This window comes from Alligator mississippiensis, chromosome 1, assembly GCF_030867095.1.
Source record: "Alligator mississippiensis isolate rAllMis1 chromosome 1, rAllMis1, whole genome shotgun sequence".
NCBI lineage: Eukaryota > Metazoa > Chordata > Crocodylia > Alligatoridae > Alligator > Alligator mississippiensis.
In genome coordinates this window covers 425,230,337-425,247,414 of record NC_081824.1, presented here as the reverse complement: position 1 = coordinate 425,247,414, position 17,078 = coordinate 425,230,337, and the positions used below count along the sequence as shown (strand labels likewise).

At 47.1% G+C, this 17,078-nt stretch overlaps 1 protein-coding gene across 1 annotated transcript in view; it reads left to right on the top strand.

Annotated features, from left to right (window-relative positions):
• Positions 1-430: 430 nt before the first annotated feature.
• RXFP2 (relaxin family peptide receptor 2) overlaps positions 431-17,078 on the top strand; it is a 58,600-nt gene continuing 41,952 nt past the window's right edge. The window contains exons 1-2 of the mRNA XM_019498309.2: positions 431-524; positions 11,758-11,904. Coding sequence (XP_019353854.1) covers positions 482-524; positions 11,758-11,904 — 190 coding nt within the window. The 5' untranslated portion in view covers positions 431-481. The remainder of the gene's footprint in view (positions 525-11,757; positions 11,905-17,078) is intronic.

The following is a 17,078-nucleotide window of genomic DNA, read 5'->3' as shown; positions in this document are numbered from 1 at the left end:
AGCTGAAGTGTTTGCAGAATCAGGCCCGTATTTTGAGACCTAAATGACCTAAATACAAAATGACACCAATCCAATCACCATGTAGTAACAGCAAACTTTCTTACAGATTTATTGTATTTATCACATTGATGCGTTTAAATAAAAACCTTACCTCTTCCTGGGGAAGAAGCAGGAAAAGGAAAATATTGAGTAAAACTGAAATAATTTGCCATCTTTCTTGGGCTCAGTCCATAATAATCAAGCAGCCAGATTAAACTGTCAATATAGTTTAAATAACTGTACCAACCTGCTGGGTGACAAGAGATTTCTTCCTCAGTGCTTCTCAGTAGCAGGCTGTGAGCATGCTCAGTAACATACGTGACTGTACTGGAGGTTGCTTTATGAGAGCAGTTTCTAAGGTGTCCAGAGCATAAGTATAACTCAATTGTCGTAAACATACTGTTGCTTCTCTCTTAATCTTATTAACTTCAGACTGCCTGCAATGCGATTTCTACTCCATCTTCTTGTTCTGTTAGAAATAAAAGGTAAGACTACTCCTTTCTTAGTGCATCTAGAAGTTTGAGTGCACTCCAATATACATAAGATATTTTCACTTAAAATATTTTGTTAAACAAAATTTTATTTAAAAATGTTCTTTTCTAAGTAGATAAGAGGTTTATCTTGAAGTTCAGGATATGGCTCATTTATTTCACCTTGATAATTCTAAAAATTGGTTAATTAACATTGATATAGTATAAGATGAAATTATAAGTTAATCATTTATAAAATATTTAAATTAATGAAATGTTGCAGTACACAGCAAGTTTCTTGCTACAAAAATATATTTCCTTACATTCTTAAAAAAAGTAAACATTTAGTTGAATGCTTATCATTATTCCTCTAATTTCAGAGAAGTTTTTGAAATGTTAATGATACAAAAAGAGGACTTTTCAATATAAACACATTTACATTTATATATATGTATGTGTGACAGTATCTTGAATAAATCAAAAAAGACCGATAAAACAAAATTAGTTTTAAACTAAAATCTTTGAAAAATAAAATAGTACAGGAAAAAAAACATGGCATTTTGTTTGAAGAAACTTTAAAAAAAATAAGATTTTTCAGTTCATCATCAAAGATTTTTCTTTTAATGATGAAAAGTTTTATTCTCTTTTGTTTTTGGAATCTGGCTGGAAAGTGAAATATGCTTTTTACAGAAATTAATTTCAGAAGGAGTAACATTCTTCTACAGTTTTGAAAGTTATGCCATAGACATGTAACTTTTTTAGGAATATATTCAAATTGAGACATACTGGTGGTTCCTTATTAAGGTTCAGAAATATTAATGAAAAAATTATGGAAAAATATAATGGCTTGAAGAAAAGATTGTTTGTCCTTACGATACTCTGGTAGAAAGATGAAATATGCTATGGCAGCATTTCTCAGGAAAGAGTAATTCATGAAGATACAACTTTTTAAAGAATAGCTTTCGCTGTTGTTGCTGATGGTAACTTTTATTGATTTAAATAAGTTTTTACTTTAACTCAGCCCTTTATTATATAAGGCTTTCAATGTTTTGTTTATTCTGCAATAATATAATTAACAGAGAACATATGACAGTCCACCCTTTAATTATGCCTATTAACCCTTTCCTTTTTTTGCTTGCAGTTTGACTGACCAGTTTGTTGTTTAATACAAACAAAAGTATTACAAATATTATTACCAGAGCACTGTGTGATACTGTTGGTAATGTTTTATTAGCAAGTTGTCATATGTGTATTCATTTATTCTGATTTCTAATAAAATAAACGAAAAAAGCTTCCATTCACTCTTCTGGGTGCTCTTGTCATAATTAAAATACAGATGTTAGAGCCACCACCTTCCTGAAACTCCAGCTTTTCCATCTGCATTCTAGCCAGCCATAATAGGGAATAACAAATCAAAATAATCTCACTAAAAATCATCCTCTATGAATGCACAGGATCTGCAGCATTTTCCTAGTGCAAGGTCAGCAAATTCAGGCTATTTCTGACCTATGCAGTGCAGGAGGGAATTCCAAAGTTGTAAGTCCCCTTAGCAAGAATGCCCTCCCAGCTGCCTCTTTACTTTTAAGCTGAAGAGGTTTCAGCTCAAGTGCCTTGACTAACCACAGATTTAGTAGTAAGGCTCAGAAAAAGTGTTATTTTTACCAGTGCAAATTGCCTGTACAAAAGGCTCTTAGTTAGAATCAAATTAAAAAAAAATTAAATGAAAAGTGAACTATCTTTCTGTTCCTTCAGGTTTATAATATTAAAACCCTTAGATATTGATAAACATTCATGTTTTAAGTAGAGTCCATCTTTGTTGTCTTTTAAATGGCATAGCAGAGTGGAAAACCACATTTATTGAACTTTTCAGTGGGGAAAAAATGATTCACAGTCAAAAATAGGTGTTTGATATTCAATTTCTAATATTTAGGTACAGATACTTATACAACTATGTTATAATGCCTTGGGCATAACTCTAAGCGTACTGTAAATGACTGGAAAATGATGCTTTGTAATAACTGCCGCTGGTATGTAAGCATTTGGTTAAGCTTCAAAAGCTGCATTATGATTTACTGTGAATGACCTGGTGATGCTTAAAGGACAGTATTTTACTGCCCTCTAGTGGTCAGAGATGCACAGTCCTACTTTGTAGCATTTATCCCTGCAAGATCTATCCAAATGGTCGCTGACACAGGTTGTTCCAACCAAAAGTAAACTTCACATACTTCTCTCCAAAATGCAGACCTGTGAAAAGTAATTATACTGTGTCTTAGGTGTATTGAAGAGGTAGAATTATCACATGGCTACTGATTAAAAACAAGCTTCCTCAAGTCAAAGTCTGTACTTATTAAATAGAAGTGAGAGAAGATCTAAAATCACAGCTAGTAGGTTTCACCATCTAGATCAGGGGTAGGCAATGTTTTTTGGTTGGAGTGCCGAAAACCCCCACAATGCCTACCTTGGAAGGTGCTGGAGTGCCGGCATGCCAGAAAAACAAAATGAGGGCAGGGGGTACATGGCAGGATGCCCTGCTGCCCCCTGCCCACCCAGCCTGGGCTCCCAGCTGGCAGCAGCTACCCAGATCCAGGGCGAACTGCAACCAGGAGGCTCCAAACAGCTGTGCCAGGAGCGGGCAGTGGGGGAGGGGCCTGAGGCAGTGCAACCCTGGTCTCTCCCCCCGCTCCCGGCACACAGGTGATGGCAGGGCTCTGGAGTTCAGCCCAGCTGTTTGTAGCCAGCCTGGGCTCTGGGCAGCTGCAGCAAGCAGCGGGCAGGGTGCAAACAGCTGCACCGGGCTCCACAGCTCCAGCATCAGCTCTGTGCTGGCGGTGACTGCGCATGCACCTCAGAGTGGGCTGCGCTGCCCTGCTGTCTGCCCCAAGGTGCATACGCAGTCGCTGCCAGCACGGAGCTGATGCTGGAGCACTCCAGCAGGAAGCCACACATGGAGGTACGCAGGCGCCCAATGGTGCTCCATGCCTCTCTGTGTGTAGCTTCCTGCCTGGCCTGATGGTGTGCAGCTCCCAATCCATATGCCATTGGGATGGGCCAGCCCTCTACACGGGGCTTCCCATGGACACCTTCCCACTCCCTCAGCCCCCACCCACACACCCCTGCCCTGCCCCCATCCACCCCACTGGCTGTTCCCACAGCCCCCAAGCCCTCAGACCTGGCAGTCACCCAAATCTGCCCTACAGGCCCCCCCCAAGCCCTGCTGGTGCCCCCCATCCCTGACCCACAGTGCCCCCAGGCCCCCCAAACCCCACCCGAGGAAGTCCCCAGCTGGCCCCCAGCAAGCCCCACTTACGTCAAAGGCTCCAGGAGGGAAAGTGAGCCTGAGCCAAGCCCTGGCTGACTGAGAGTCTCAGGCCCTGCTCAAGCCCTGCCCTCCCCCTGCGGACATCGCTTAGGGTTTGCTGCCTGCTTTACAAAAATCTCTTGCAGGCTGGAACTTTGCCAGCCTGCAGAGAGTTCTTTGCAAAAGTGCAAAATCTGTGGGTATCTCTGTTAAAATGAAAAATCCATTTTTTTTCCGTTTTTCTGTGGAAAGTGGAAAACCCAGATCCTTGGTTATTATAATAATAACAGTTTTCAATGGATTGGAGGAAAGACTTGATTTATTTTTAAAAGGTAGTATAGATTTTTGTAGAAATGAAAGATTAGTAGGAAAGAAGTTGCCGTTGCATCCATTATTTTAATGTGAAGGCAATCTTTGGATGAGTGCTGATGTATAAATAAGACAGTTGGAAACTATTGTGCATATTTGTAGTTTACATTTCATTAGGCAGTATTTGTAGATTTCATAAAGTGGCAGTGTCTGACTTTGGCCCTTGCTTAGGTTTTTACATTTGTAAGCTGCCGTGCAGATGTTTACTGTGGAATGTACACACTTCATGTTTCAGAGGTTCATGCTCTACTCAGCTAATTTTGCCAGTTTTGCTCAGACTTTTTCTTACGTAACTTAATTCCAAGTTTTTTTCCCCAAGGAAGATTCAATATTAAACATTTTTTTCTTTTGAGGTGAAAAGAAAATGGGATACTTATTAGGTAGGGAAGAACTTTCACTAAAACTTAAACCCAGAGCAGCAAGTACCTACACAAGCCATATTCAAACTGTTTCCTTAGGTAACAGAGGCTATAAACAGAGGTTGCCAAATTAAGTGGATCATTTGTACCAGGATGTATCCTGGCACAGCTGATCTGCTTCACTGAGTGAAGCTGATGTCACCCATGGGCCTGCAGGGTTGGGCCCCTGCTATTCCTGGAAGCAGCAGAGGCCCAACCCTGTGAGGCAATGCTTGAGGTGTGCCTCTGCAAGTGGGGAAACCCAGGATTTCCCTGTTTGCAGGGTCACACCCCAAGTCATATTCCTGAGGTATACCTCCACAAATGGGAAAACCCAGGCAGGTGCTGTAGGGGAATTCCTGGGGCACTTGGGATCATTCCCCTGAAGCCCGAGGAGTGCCTGCCGAGGGCAACTAAGGAATGTGGGCAGCTTCAGGCTGCCCGTGCTCTTCCACCTTGAAATAAACAGATGTGGGCCTTTGTGGCATAACAAAGGGCATGGACCTCTGTTTGCTTTTACTTTGTCCTGTCATAAATATTTTTATGGTAGCACAAAGGCAATATCTCTTTGCAGCCTAACAGGGACTTTTGCATAGTTAAAAAACCAAAGTTCCAAAAAATTATTCAAAATGGCCCTACTCCAGCAGCTACAATGTTAATTAGGCAATCAATTGATTAGGCACCTCCATTTGGACCAAAATATTTCTTCAGCATCTGTCCTAGGGCTTCTGCACATGTTTAGCAGCCATCCAGATGGAATGCTTAGATCACTAGGGGCTAATGTTTTTGGCAGGAGTGCCACAGATTAGCCTGGCACCTTCCCCAAATGCTACTCTGACCCCCTACTTCTCCCTGATCTGCTCCTCTGCTTTCTGCTTCCTAGTCTGTGCTCCCTGTCCAGTCTCCTGCTTTGCTTTGTGCTTCTGGCTCTATCTGCCACTGTGCTGCCTGTCCCCTTCCTGATCTGCTCTGTGCCACACGCTGAGGCTGCCCATACCACTTGTGGTACTCATACCATAGGTTGGTCACCCCTGGCTTAGATGTTTCTTAGCACCTAATTCCTATTCCTTTGTGAACGTTGCTGGCAGACTCCTAATTTTTGCCTAAGTCCCTAAAAACAGGTGGAATAAACATGTCTAACTTACATCAGCAGTACTCTGTTCAGCTGAAACCAGTGTGGGTGCCCACTTTTGCCCAGCCTGGCAGTCAAAGGTGATGTATAGGGGGAGCACAGGAGGGCATGTGCCCCCCCATGAGATTGGCCGCCGCTGGGTTCTGCAGGTGGCCACCTCTCGCCACCTTCAACCCCTCCTCCCCCACCGCCAGTGTGGCTGGCAGTGTCTACAGGCAGTCCCCACTCACCAGCCCCCTTGCCACCAACACCACCACCGGCGTCTGCAGGCAGTCCTCGCTCACCACCGCTGACATCACAGCCAGCGTCTGCTGGCAGTCCCCGCTTGCCACAACCAACGCTGACACTGCTGGCTGCAGGCAGTCCCCGCTCGCTGCCATGGTGCCCCCCAGTCTTGGGAGGCACCAGTCATTCATGCTGGCAGTTAAACAACCCGCACCTCTAGGATCACCACAGCCTGAGGGATTTAAAGCCTACATCTCCCACTTCCATGTTGCAGCTGGGCCACTGGGCAGCCAAGAGTATCAGAAGGAAACTGGGTGAAAGTCTGCCTCTGGTTACAGTATTCCTCTGGGATGGGGACTCCTGGGTTGCAGTTTCTATTTCCAGGTTTATTCCTGGAACTAGGGACTTTGTCCAGGAGAAGGCCATAACTACTTGGCTACAGATGCAGATTCCCTCTTGTTTAATATGTAGCATAGTTTATGTATTTTACATTAGATAGTCATAGATTGAAAAACAGAAATAAGCCTGGCACCAGAAATTGGAATCCCTGACTCTTGCACTCTTGGTTGCTCAGTGGGCCAAAATCAACCAGAGGGTGGTTGGATACTGTCCTGGGAAATGGTAGATGTGGGTTGGATCCCCTCAGGCTGAGAAGCTAGAGGTCAGGTCTCTCGCTTCCTTGAAAAGTGCTCTAACCAGTTGGTTGGATCAGGGATCAGCAACCTATGGCCCATGGGCTTGATCCACTTCATGGAGCCACTAGATCCAGGCTCTGGAGGTATGGGGGCTTCAGTGGCATTTGGTGGCCATGCCAAAATGTGGTGGTAGCCAGGTTCCAGCACTGGCCTGCCTCAGACCTGAGCTGGCTCATTCTCCTGTGCTGCCAGAAGATGTAACCAATTGCTGAGTTAGAGCAAAAAAAGGAAATCACCACCTCCTCAAATGAAAATCTGCTGTCTTTAGAGAAACATTAAACTGCAATCTCAGAAGTAAGATTAGGTCAGGGACGGGCAAAGTCCAGCTGGTGGGACAGATCCGGCCGGCAGTGGACTCCATTTCCTAGCTGCCCCTGCTTGCATGACTGGGGCCAGATCCCAGCCGCAACTGCACTGTGATAGCGCAAGGCTGGAGTTGCCATGGAGACCGGCCCCAGCTGCACTGGCAGGGCAGGTGGCAGAGCAGAGGGGCTGCTCTGCAGCCACTGGGATCTTGCAACAGGGGCAGTTTGGTCCAGGGCCAGGGCAGAGCTGCGATCTGCAGCCTGCATGCTTTGGGCAGGGACATGCAGGCTGCAGATCACAGCTGTGCCCCGGCAACTTGCAACAGTGACAGCGTAGTCCCAAGCCAGGACGGAGCCATGATCTGCTGCCTGAGTGCCCCTGCCCAGAGCATATAGGCCGCAGATCATGGCTCTGCCCTGGCCCCGACCAAGCTGCCCCCATTGCAAGATCCCAGCAGCTCCAGAGAAGCCCCCTGCCCTGTTCTGCCACCTGCCCTGCCAATGTGCTGAATCCAGTGCCCACTCTAGCTGGTCCCAGACTGTGCAATACATGACACTGACTCTGGGACCTGCATTGCACATGGCACCTTCCCTGGACTAACTGGAGCAGCTACTGCATGCAGCTCATATCCTAGACTGGCCAAAGCGGGTGCTGTGGGCCCTGGATTTGGCACTTTTGTATGGGGTTCTTGGCTAGCCCTGCATGGGGCTAAATGAAGTGGCTCTACAAGCTGGATCCAGCCCTTGGGCTATATCTTTGACACCCCTGATCTCTATCTATATAAATGTACCTACCTTTTCCATTAGAATTTTCCCCTCTTACCTTTGCTGCTCCTTTTTTTTTGTCCCCATGTATTTGTTTCTCCCTTTGACCACTTGATTATTTTCTGTCTCTTCCTACTTTTCTCACATTCCTGCCTAAATGAAACATGAACCTAATAACATAAGGGCTCCAGCTGGCCTTCCAATCTATGAATGATTTCAGAGTCAAGCAAAACAAGCTGGCCCGCCCATCTGTTCTCATTACATCCCTGGAGCAGTGGCAGGAGACTCAGAAAAGAAGAATTCTTCAGGGAGTCTGCTGTCAGCTAAAATGTGTCCTAATCATACTCAAAGAAGTACTTTGAGCTCCCTTAGATGTGGACTGTATTTAACTGTCTTCAAACTATGAGGTGCATATCTCTGCGGAGTGGGCAACCTGGACTGATCGGGGCCCCATTCATGGTGAATGGGGTCCCGGCCAGGCTGGGTCATGTGACAATCCGCCCAGTGCAGGAGGCAGTGGGGCAGAGGCAAGGGTGAATGATTTGCCCCAACCCACTCTCTCCTGCACTGTGGGGGGTCTGAATCTGCCCCACCATTCCAGTCATAAAGAAAGCGAGGGAGGGAGTGATGAGGGGAGGAAAGGAGTGGGGCTGGGGCCGAGGCAGGCACTGCGCAGCTGAAGCAGGGTGAGGGACTCAGCTGTGTGGGCAGGCAGCAACTCCCACCGCTACGCACACCCCAGGCAGGCAAAGGGGGGGCATGTGCTCCCCAGATCTGTGCAGGGGGGAGGGTGGGCTGTGGCTGCAGGCTGGGGCCAGGGCTGCACCAGGCTCTTTCTGGTAGGGGCTGGGCCAGGCTGTGCTCAGGGTAGGTGGGTGGCAGTGGCACTGGGAGTACGGCTATGGGGAGGGGGCAACAGCCACCCCAAAATTTGCCATAGCCCCCTCCAAGCCCCTCCCCATGCAGCCCAGCCCAACATCCCCACTGGGAACAGCTCAGCGCTGCCCTGGCCCCACCCTGCAGCGGCCTGCAGCCCACTCTGCCCTGCATGCTAATCTAGGGGCATGCACCCCACATGCCCTCCGAGGGTTGCTCATAGTTGCAGTGCTAGAAGGGGAGGCTGAATAGGGAGGCTCACACGCAGCAGCTGCCACCACCATCATCACCACTGCCCTGCTTGGCCATCCACCATGCCACTTTCTCATGGCCGGTTGCAGCTCCGCAGGCTGTTAACAGGCCTTGCACCTGGCCAATTGCATGCTACCAGAGGCAGGCACAAAATGCACTCCCCCACCTCCCTGCCATTCAGACCCTCGCAGCTTTGCTGTAAGGGGGTAGTGGCCAATCAGGACAGTGAGCTGGGGTGGGTGGTAGGGAGGCACCGCAGTGTGCTGTATGTGGCCGGTGAAGTCCAGCGCATCCCTCCCTTTCCCCCTCCCCTGAGTAACAGGCAAACGCACCTGGGGAGACACTGTGCCCTGGGGTACACTCCATTCCTGCCCACCAGCCTGCCCATATCCCCTACAGCCTTTCTAAGTACCCCTGGGGGTACGCGTACCCCTGGCTGACAACTCCTAGTCTATGCATTTTCTGTTGATACCTGCTCCTTTGTATAATGTAGTTCAGTTTGAAGGTCCTAAAATAACAGCTTCCCCATTCACAAGCAGTTTATTATCAAACAGAAAAAACATTTATTAAAAGGAAATGAGAATAAGAAAACATTATCAAACACCACAAATGTAAAACACCCTTACTATTAAATATCACAGCTATTAAACACCTTCAGTCTCTTAACTACAATCTCTATCTGAAACTTGCCTTTCCCCAAGAATTGCTAACTTTCCCTTCAGGAGGGATCACTGATGGAGAACGTTGCTCCTGCCATTGACAAAGTGTAGGCAGTGCACATGGGTGCACATGCACCCACTGAGATTGGCTGTGCCACCCCCGAGATTGACCACCACCTATGTTGCCAATAGTGTCTGCAGGCAGTTGCCGCTTGTTTCCCCCCTCCCCTGCCCCCATCAACATTGCTGGCAATGTCTGCAGGCAGTCACCGATCACTTCTCAGTGCTTGCTACACACCCCCCTGCTTAGACCACTGAGGCCACCTGCGAGTGGTCCCTGCTTGGCCTGCCCTTGCCACTGATGTCACTACAGCCACCTGCGGGCGGTCCCCACTTGCCGCCACCACACCCCCGCTGCCACCATCACTGCTGCCACCGCCACCACCTGTGGGCAGTTGCTGTGCCCCTCCCCCCCCCCCAGCCTCCAGACGCATGAGGCATTTATAGCTGCTGCTCTGCTGCCATAGGTCACAGCAAAAGTGTGCCACCTGTTGCCATTTAAAGTCTCTGTAGTTTGCTGCTGCTGCTTCACCGACACAGCTGTTTTGATTTGAGCATTTTTAGAATCTAGGCGATACAGGCGTGAATGTGACCCATTCTCTGTATTTCAGATATTTCAGAAACAACTGGGCACAGGCTTCTGTCTGAATCTGTTACTCTTCCCTGAACAGCTGCTTTTCTTATAGCGGGTAGTTCTTGAAGAGACCTTCCCCAAAATTCCTCTGTGATTCCTGAGCTGAGGGTTCCTCCACCTTACACCTTCACACAAGTCATAGTGAACACTGACCCTGTTGCCACCTTTCCCAAATTTTGTTTTACAGCATCAGTCCCCTTATACACTTTACAATTTTAGAAGGTAGGACCAGTGCCCACAAACCCAACACACCTGACCCCTTCTATTCAAACTGTTAAAACAAACAGTTCCCACTCCCATTAGCCAGACATACCAATAAAGATAGGCAGAAAAAGGACACAGTTCCTTGCAGCCCTACCCTGCATGCAGGTATAACCACCACAAAGGTTGTTACACAGAAAACAGATACATTAACAGGGCTACCGCATAACAAAGGAATATCGATGTACTTGATTGCTGTAAGCGGCTTTCTGCTACAACCTATTTTCTTTAATTTTCAAGCCAGTTTCTGTTGTTTATATGAGTCTTAGTTTCTTGAGTACATGAGTATTTAGGCTGCTGATAGTAACAACCAGGTGGTCAGCAATATTCAAAATTAGGTTTCATATTTGGGGCTTAAGTTCAGATTCTGGAGCCCAACCTTAGCCATGTTTCCTTAAAAAACTTAAAAAAGAGAAGCCTTCTCTTTTTTTCCACAGGAAAAGACCTGATAATCTCCACCTGGATAGGGAGACACTTATTGTTACTGTTTTTAGATGATTGCCTGCTTGAGTACTCACTACTGTTGTATTCCCTTCTCTTCCATTTTTTTTTTTTTTTACATTTACTTAGGTTTGTGTGTGATCCTAATAATAATATTGTTGTTAACCATAGATAAATGGTGCTCATATGTATTTTTTAGGCCAAATTGCTTGTGACCATTTAAGAATCCCTAGCTAAGAACTAAGAGTAACAGTTTCTTTGAAAGTGTTCTTCACATGTAAGGACACAAAATGTTCTTGTGCAACCTGAACCAGATTCCTAACTGCCTTGAATAACGGGCAGAAGAGACTGCAGTTACACAAGGACATTTCCATGCTTCATTAATCACCTTCTGAGTGTATCTCAATGTTCATTTATATATATTATTCTGCTAATTAGGATTGTTTTTGCATAACTGTTTTTAAAGATACCAGTTAATGTAAAAATGTCTAACTCAGTGGTTTCTCAACATTTATAGGCTCAATGTACCTCTTTTTATACTCAAAGCATCCCTCAGAAAATGCCATCTCTTAAGCTTTCAGAACATGAATGCAATAGAATTCAGTCACAAGGTCTCCAGTCCATGTAGTTTTTGACATAATCATTTATTATGACAGACATACATAGTAGTAGTGTCATTTTATAATGTTCTGTCCACCCTGGTATGTTGCAATAAAAAAAAGTACAAAATTTATTATAAAATGGCTATTTTTTACCACTGCCTTACATACCATTACTGTCCATACTGTCATAGGTGAGTTATTTCTGTCAAGCATTTAGAAATGTAGTTTGTGTAAAAGAAAGTTTGTATAAAAGACAATGTTTTCATTTATCTCCAGAATCATGGCTGTTTGAAGGCAGCTCAATTGTCCCCATCTGTCCAAAGGGTTATTTTCCATGTGGGAACCTTACAACATGCCTTCCACGGTCATTTCACTGTGATGGTATAAATGACTGTGGGAATGGTGCAGATGAAGAAAACTGTGGTGAGTATAACATATGTGACTACTCTACAATCAAGAAACAAAGTGAAATGTAGTAATGAGTTATGTGCTCCATCATCTAATACTCATTAGTGCATAAATAGTCCTCAGACAACCTGCCTGAATGACAGGTCTAAAAGTACAATGTAGTGTTGTTAAATTTTCCATTCTTTTCTGTAAAACATAAAAACCACAAACACCAAGATAACATGCAGGAATGTTAATTCAGACAGTGTCTATAGGCCCCTCTAGACATTCAGGTAAAGGCGTGATAGGGCAGGGGTTGGCAACACCGGTTGGCACACATGCCAGAGCATGTTATGTGAGGCCATTTAGCCACCAGCAATGAGCCAGGCCGGGGCTCTGCAGATCTCGGTGCAGCTACTTGCAGCTTCTCCACTGTCTGCTGCAGGCAGTCCAGGTACCATGGTGGGCGACAGGGTCCTAACCAGAGCCTGGGCCAGGTGTGGCAGGCAGTGTGGTGGCTGCAAACAGCTGTACCAAGGTCTGCATAATCCCAGCCTGGATCATTGGTGGTGGTGGGTGCACGTGTGCCTTCAGACAGATGGCAGGGGAGGAGCTGGCCCCTTCCCTGCCATGTACCCTGAGGTGTGTATGTAGTCACCACCGGCCACAAAGCTGGGCAGGGCTCCAGACCTCAGTGCAGCTGCTTGCAACCTGCCCACCACCAGTTGCAAGCATCCTGGATTACATGGCTGATTACAGCTACACGCATGTCTCAGGGCTCATGGTGATAAGAATGAGCTCCAGAGTTATTACCAAGTTTTTGTGGAATGACTTTGTGGCTTATTCCTTGTTTTGTCATGCCATTAATTGATGAATGTGTGGCTAGGTCACAACTGAAGTCATGATTAACTGGTTAATCAAGTCTTAAGTGTAATGTGTAGATGGCGCCTATAACATGGCACGTTATTGTTTACATGTGCACTTGAAATCAAATGATCTTTCCGCACAGAGCATTATTTTAGCAAGAGACTCAATGAACCCCTAGAGTAATTTTGTTTTCTAGGGGTTCTCTCAGCGTTATCTCAGAAATCAGGACAAGCCAAAACAGGGTGCTCTCTACATATTGCCAGTTCATTCAGTAGTTACAACTTTGGTCAACCCTTGGTATTTTTGCTGTGTGCGCCTGCATTTTGAGATCATTTTTGAACATTGGTCAAATACTAAATCTCTTATATTCCTTCTGTCTTCCCACTAAGTTGTTTCCTCAATTTAAATCTTGCCTTCAGCTATTTTCAGTTTCATTTTAGATTGTAACTGGTTTTTATTGTAAACCTGATTGTAAGTTTCCATGTTACAGTATGCAAACAGGAGTTGCACTGACATATCAATCGTCTTGTTTCAATATTCAGTTATTTTGTTGGTATATTTTTAAAATATTAATTTAAAGTTTTTAACAGTTGTTACTTCTAGGGAAATGGGAATATTTCATTTTGGATGTTGAGATGTGAACCCATGATCACCTGAATCCACACTTACTGCCTTTTCCCCTGGGTTCCATGGTATTTGCTCTTTCTCCCTTTTTGGAATTTGGTGCACTTCTCATTTATTCCCTGGTGTGATTTCATCAGAGTTGAAAGTCACTGACTAATCCTAAATGATCATCTAGGCAAGGTATAGAGCAGGGACAGGGAAAATACAGCCCATGGGCTGGATCCAGCCTGCCAAGCACATGGGTTGGCTGCAGTGGCCGACGCCAGCAGGTTGGGGGTGCTCCTGCATGCCTCCCAGAAGGCTGCTGGAGAACTCTGAGCCCAGCCAAGCACCTGAGCAGTTGGCCACACCTTACTGGCCAGTATGGCTGTGTGAAACAGCACCATTCCATTTCAACTTTGTTTCACTGTTTTGAAGGGACAGTGTTTCATCTTGCTGTTTCAAAACACTGGTCTGTTTTGTTTTGTCAAAAATGTTTTGCTGTTTTGAAGCTTTTTCGACGCGTATCGACGTTTTGCTCATAGGCTATAATGGGAAATCACAAAAATGCCTATAATTTTGTCATTTCTTCCCTGATTCAAATGAAAACAGCAGGGGTGGTAGCCCCTGCTGAGGCCATGAAGCCTGCCAAGTTTCAAGGAGATATGTGCAGGAGTTTCTGGGAAGCTGAACCTGAAGCTGCTGACAAGCAAAACTCATTTCATATGTGATTTTGTGTGTGTGTTAAGGCATGCCCTCACTGACACTGGGGCCTCTACATGACATGGTAGTGTGCCACAATGAGGTCTACTCCTCCACTACAGCCTCAGCTTCATCCACCACTTTAAATAACAATAGGTAAGCACCACAGTAGCATTAGCATCTCAGGCAGCCAAACTGTCACAGAGCCTTTATTTCCTTTCCTGCAGGAGCTTCTTCTCCAGCAGCTGCCAGAGAACTCTTCCTGCCAGCCCCAGCCCTGGGGCTTAGATGTGCCCAGGGCCCTGCCTCCTTTCAGTCAACTGACCAGGGACAGGTGCTAGGGATGTAGGTTGTCACCATGCTGGTCTAAGGACATGGCAGACAAGGTTCTTTGAGTCAATCTGATATCTTTTAGTAGACCAACCAAATAGTTGGAGAAATATATCTTAGCTTTCAGGTTTAAAAACCCTTCATCAGGCTGAGGAAGCACCTGCAGTTGGTGTGTGTGCTCTTCCTGGATGGAAGGAATAGTAAAGAAGCCAGAGGCTGGCATGTAATGCAGGCAGGAAAGCCAGTCAGTAAAAATGGAAATGGAGGTGTCAGGGAGTGAGATACAGGCTGGGGTAGGGGGGAAGGAGGATGTAACAGGTAAAAGCGGAGCGATACCTGGGGAGTGAGATGTCCAGCAGGTTGTAGTGTATCAAAATGCCAATGTCTATATTAAGCCCATGAGTTTCTGTACCTAGGAGGCTAATGAAGTGCAGTTCATAGGCTCGTCTGTGAAAAGTGGGTTGGCAGCGCCTGTGATGGTGGAGAAAAATGGCTGGTGTAAGGTGTGCTGGCACGGGACAGTGGATCCTCCTCTTTTATGTCCCCCCATCTCTGCCCTTCTGCCTCCCCTACTCTGTTCACCAGCACCACTGTCCACTGATCCAGGGTTTTGCTGCTGCATACACTGATGCTCCCTCAGGTCACACATTACAGCCAGCACGTGGACCGTACTGGACCACAAGGGATCAGGAAATTTCCTGATGCACTCCTTCAGCTACCTCACCAGTGCCTGCACGTCTGGTGACAGCAACTTGCCCCAGCCAGAAACATTGAGCCCCTGGAACTCCTCTATTTGATTCTGAAGTTCCCTCACTACAGGGATCACCTGGCTAAGGAGGGCATTTGCCAGCTCTGAGGCTCTCAGTGGCCTCAAGGAAGGGCTTGAGGACCACCAAGATCTGGGAGATAATATCCCACTCAGCTCTGTTAAGTGGGCTGCTGATCCCAATCTCCCCAAGCAAGGCCATCTCATGGATGGCCTTCTGTTGCTCCACCAGCCTCTCGAGCATCAGGTATGTGACGCTTTACCAGGTCTCCGCATCCTGCATGATTTTGTGCTCGAGGATGTTCAGCTCTGCCTTTTTGTACTGCAGCATCTTGCCCCCCTTGATGCTCTGGTGGAAGTATCCTGCCACCTTCCTGCATTTGGAAATGAGTTTGCTGGTGGTGCTGGCACTGTCACCAGCAGCCCTGCCCCCTCCAAAGCGTCCCTGACAATGAGGTGGAATTTGTGTGCCACACAATTGATGCCAACAAAGTTGGCATCACAGCCCCTCTTGACCATATTGGCCCCATTGTCAGTGACCATGAACCCACGGGTGAGATCACCCTGCCCAACGAGCCACTCCTGCATCAAGCAGTTCATGGCCCCCATAGTCTTGGTTGCCATGTGGCTTGAAGGAGAGCCTACCAATGGCCTGACTTGTTGCACCAGTGCCCTATGAGGGAGAGGTAGGCATGACCTCCACCCTGGCTGCTCCAGATGTCCGAGGTAAAGTGCAAGGCCACCTGCGGACCTGCCTTGCACAGCTCCTCTCTCAAGTACTCCCTGCATGCCTCATACAGGGAGGGCACCACCGTCTTGCTGAAGGTGGTGCGTGCAGGCACTTGGTACGATGGGGCCACAAGCGCCATGACCAACCTGATCCTTGGCCACTCAACTAAGAAGGGCTGGCCATCCACAGCAAGCATCTCCCCAATGCTCTGGGTGACCTCACTTGCCTTGGGAACATGTGCCCCTTTCTGTCCACCTTTCCCTCACTGGTCCAGGGTGGTCTGCCTCTGCTTCAGGGCAATGGGGGCTTTGGAGCAAAAGAGGGACTTCTTTTTGGGCATGCACCCACTGGTGCCAGGCTGAGGAGAAGCAAGGGCAAGGGGGTGGTGCCTGCGGAGATGCATCAGCATCCCTGTGGTGCTCATGTGTTTTGTTCCCTTCCCCCGTGTAACAGGTAGCTCGGCCCAGAGCGGTTAAATGCAGCCCACACACCTGTTCCTGGGGCAACTGCCCACCATATCGTCTGCCATGCCTTGCTGTTAATTAATTAATTGATGTTAATTAGCAGGAGGCTGCCCTTGTACTGCCCCGCTGCCAGGGGGCGCTATCTGTGGCTCCGTTTCCTCCCCTACACCACAGTCCACACCTCGCCAATGGAATAGCCGTTATGTCTCAGCCCTATCACAATCTGACCCCTCTTTGTCCTCTCCGGGCCTTCCTTCCTTTGATACGTGCCCTCTCCAGACTCTGTGCTGTCTTCTCTGGGCCTTATCAACAATGCTGCCCCCTCTCTGGGGCCTCTGCATCCACACTGGGACTTCTCAGCCACTGCCCCTTCTCTGGGGTCTTTCAGTAATGCTGCCCCCTCTTTGGGGTTCACCATGCCCACACTGGGCTTCTAACCAATGCTGCCCCATCTCCAGGGCTCACTGTGCCTGCACTGGGCTTCTCACCAACGCTGCCCCCCTCTCTGGGGCCTTCTCCATAATGCTGCCCCCGCTCTGGGGCCTTCTCAGCAATTCCCCCCTCTGGGGCTGAGGGTCTATGCACCCCAAATGCTGCACCCTCACTGGCACTGGGGTCCTCACTCTCCACTGTGAGTCCCTTATGAGGCCTCCTCCAACTCCTAATAGCCTCACCCAAACCACCAGTTTAACAAACAGCAACATAAACACAAGCCCTCTGGCTATAACTTAAATGGAAGCCACTTGGC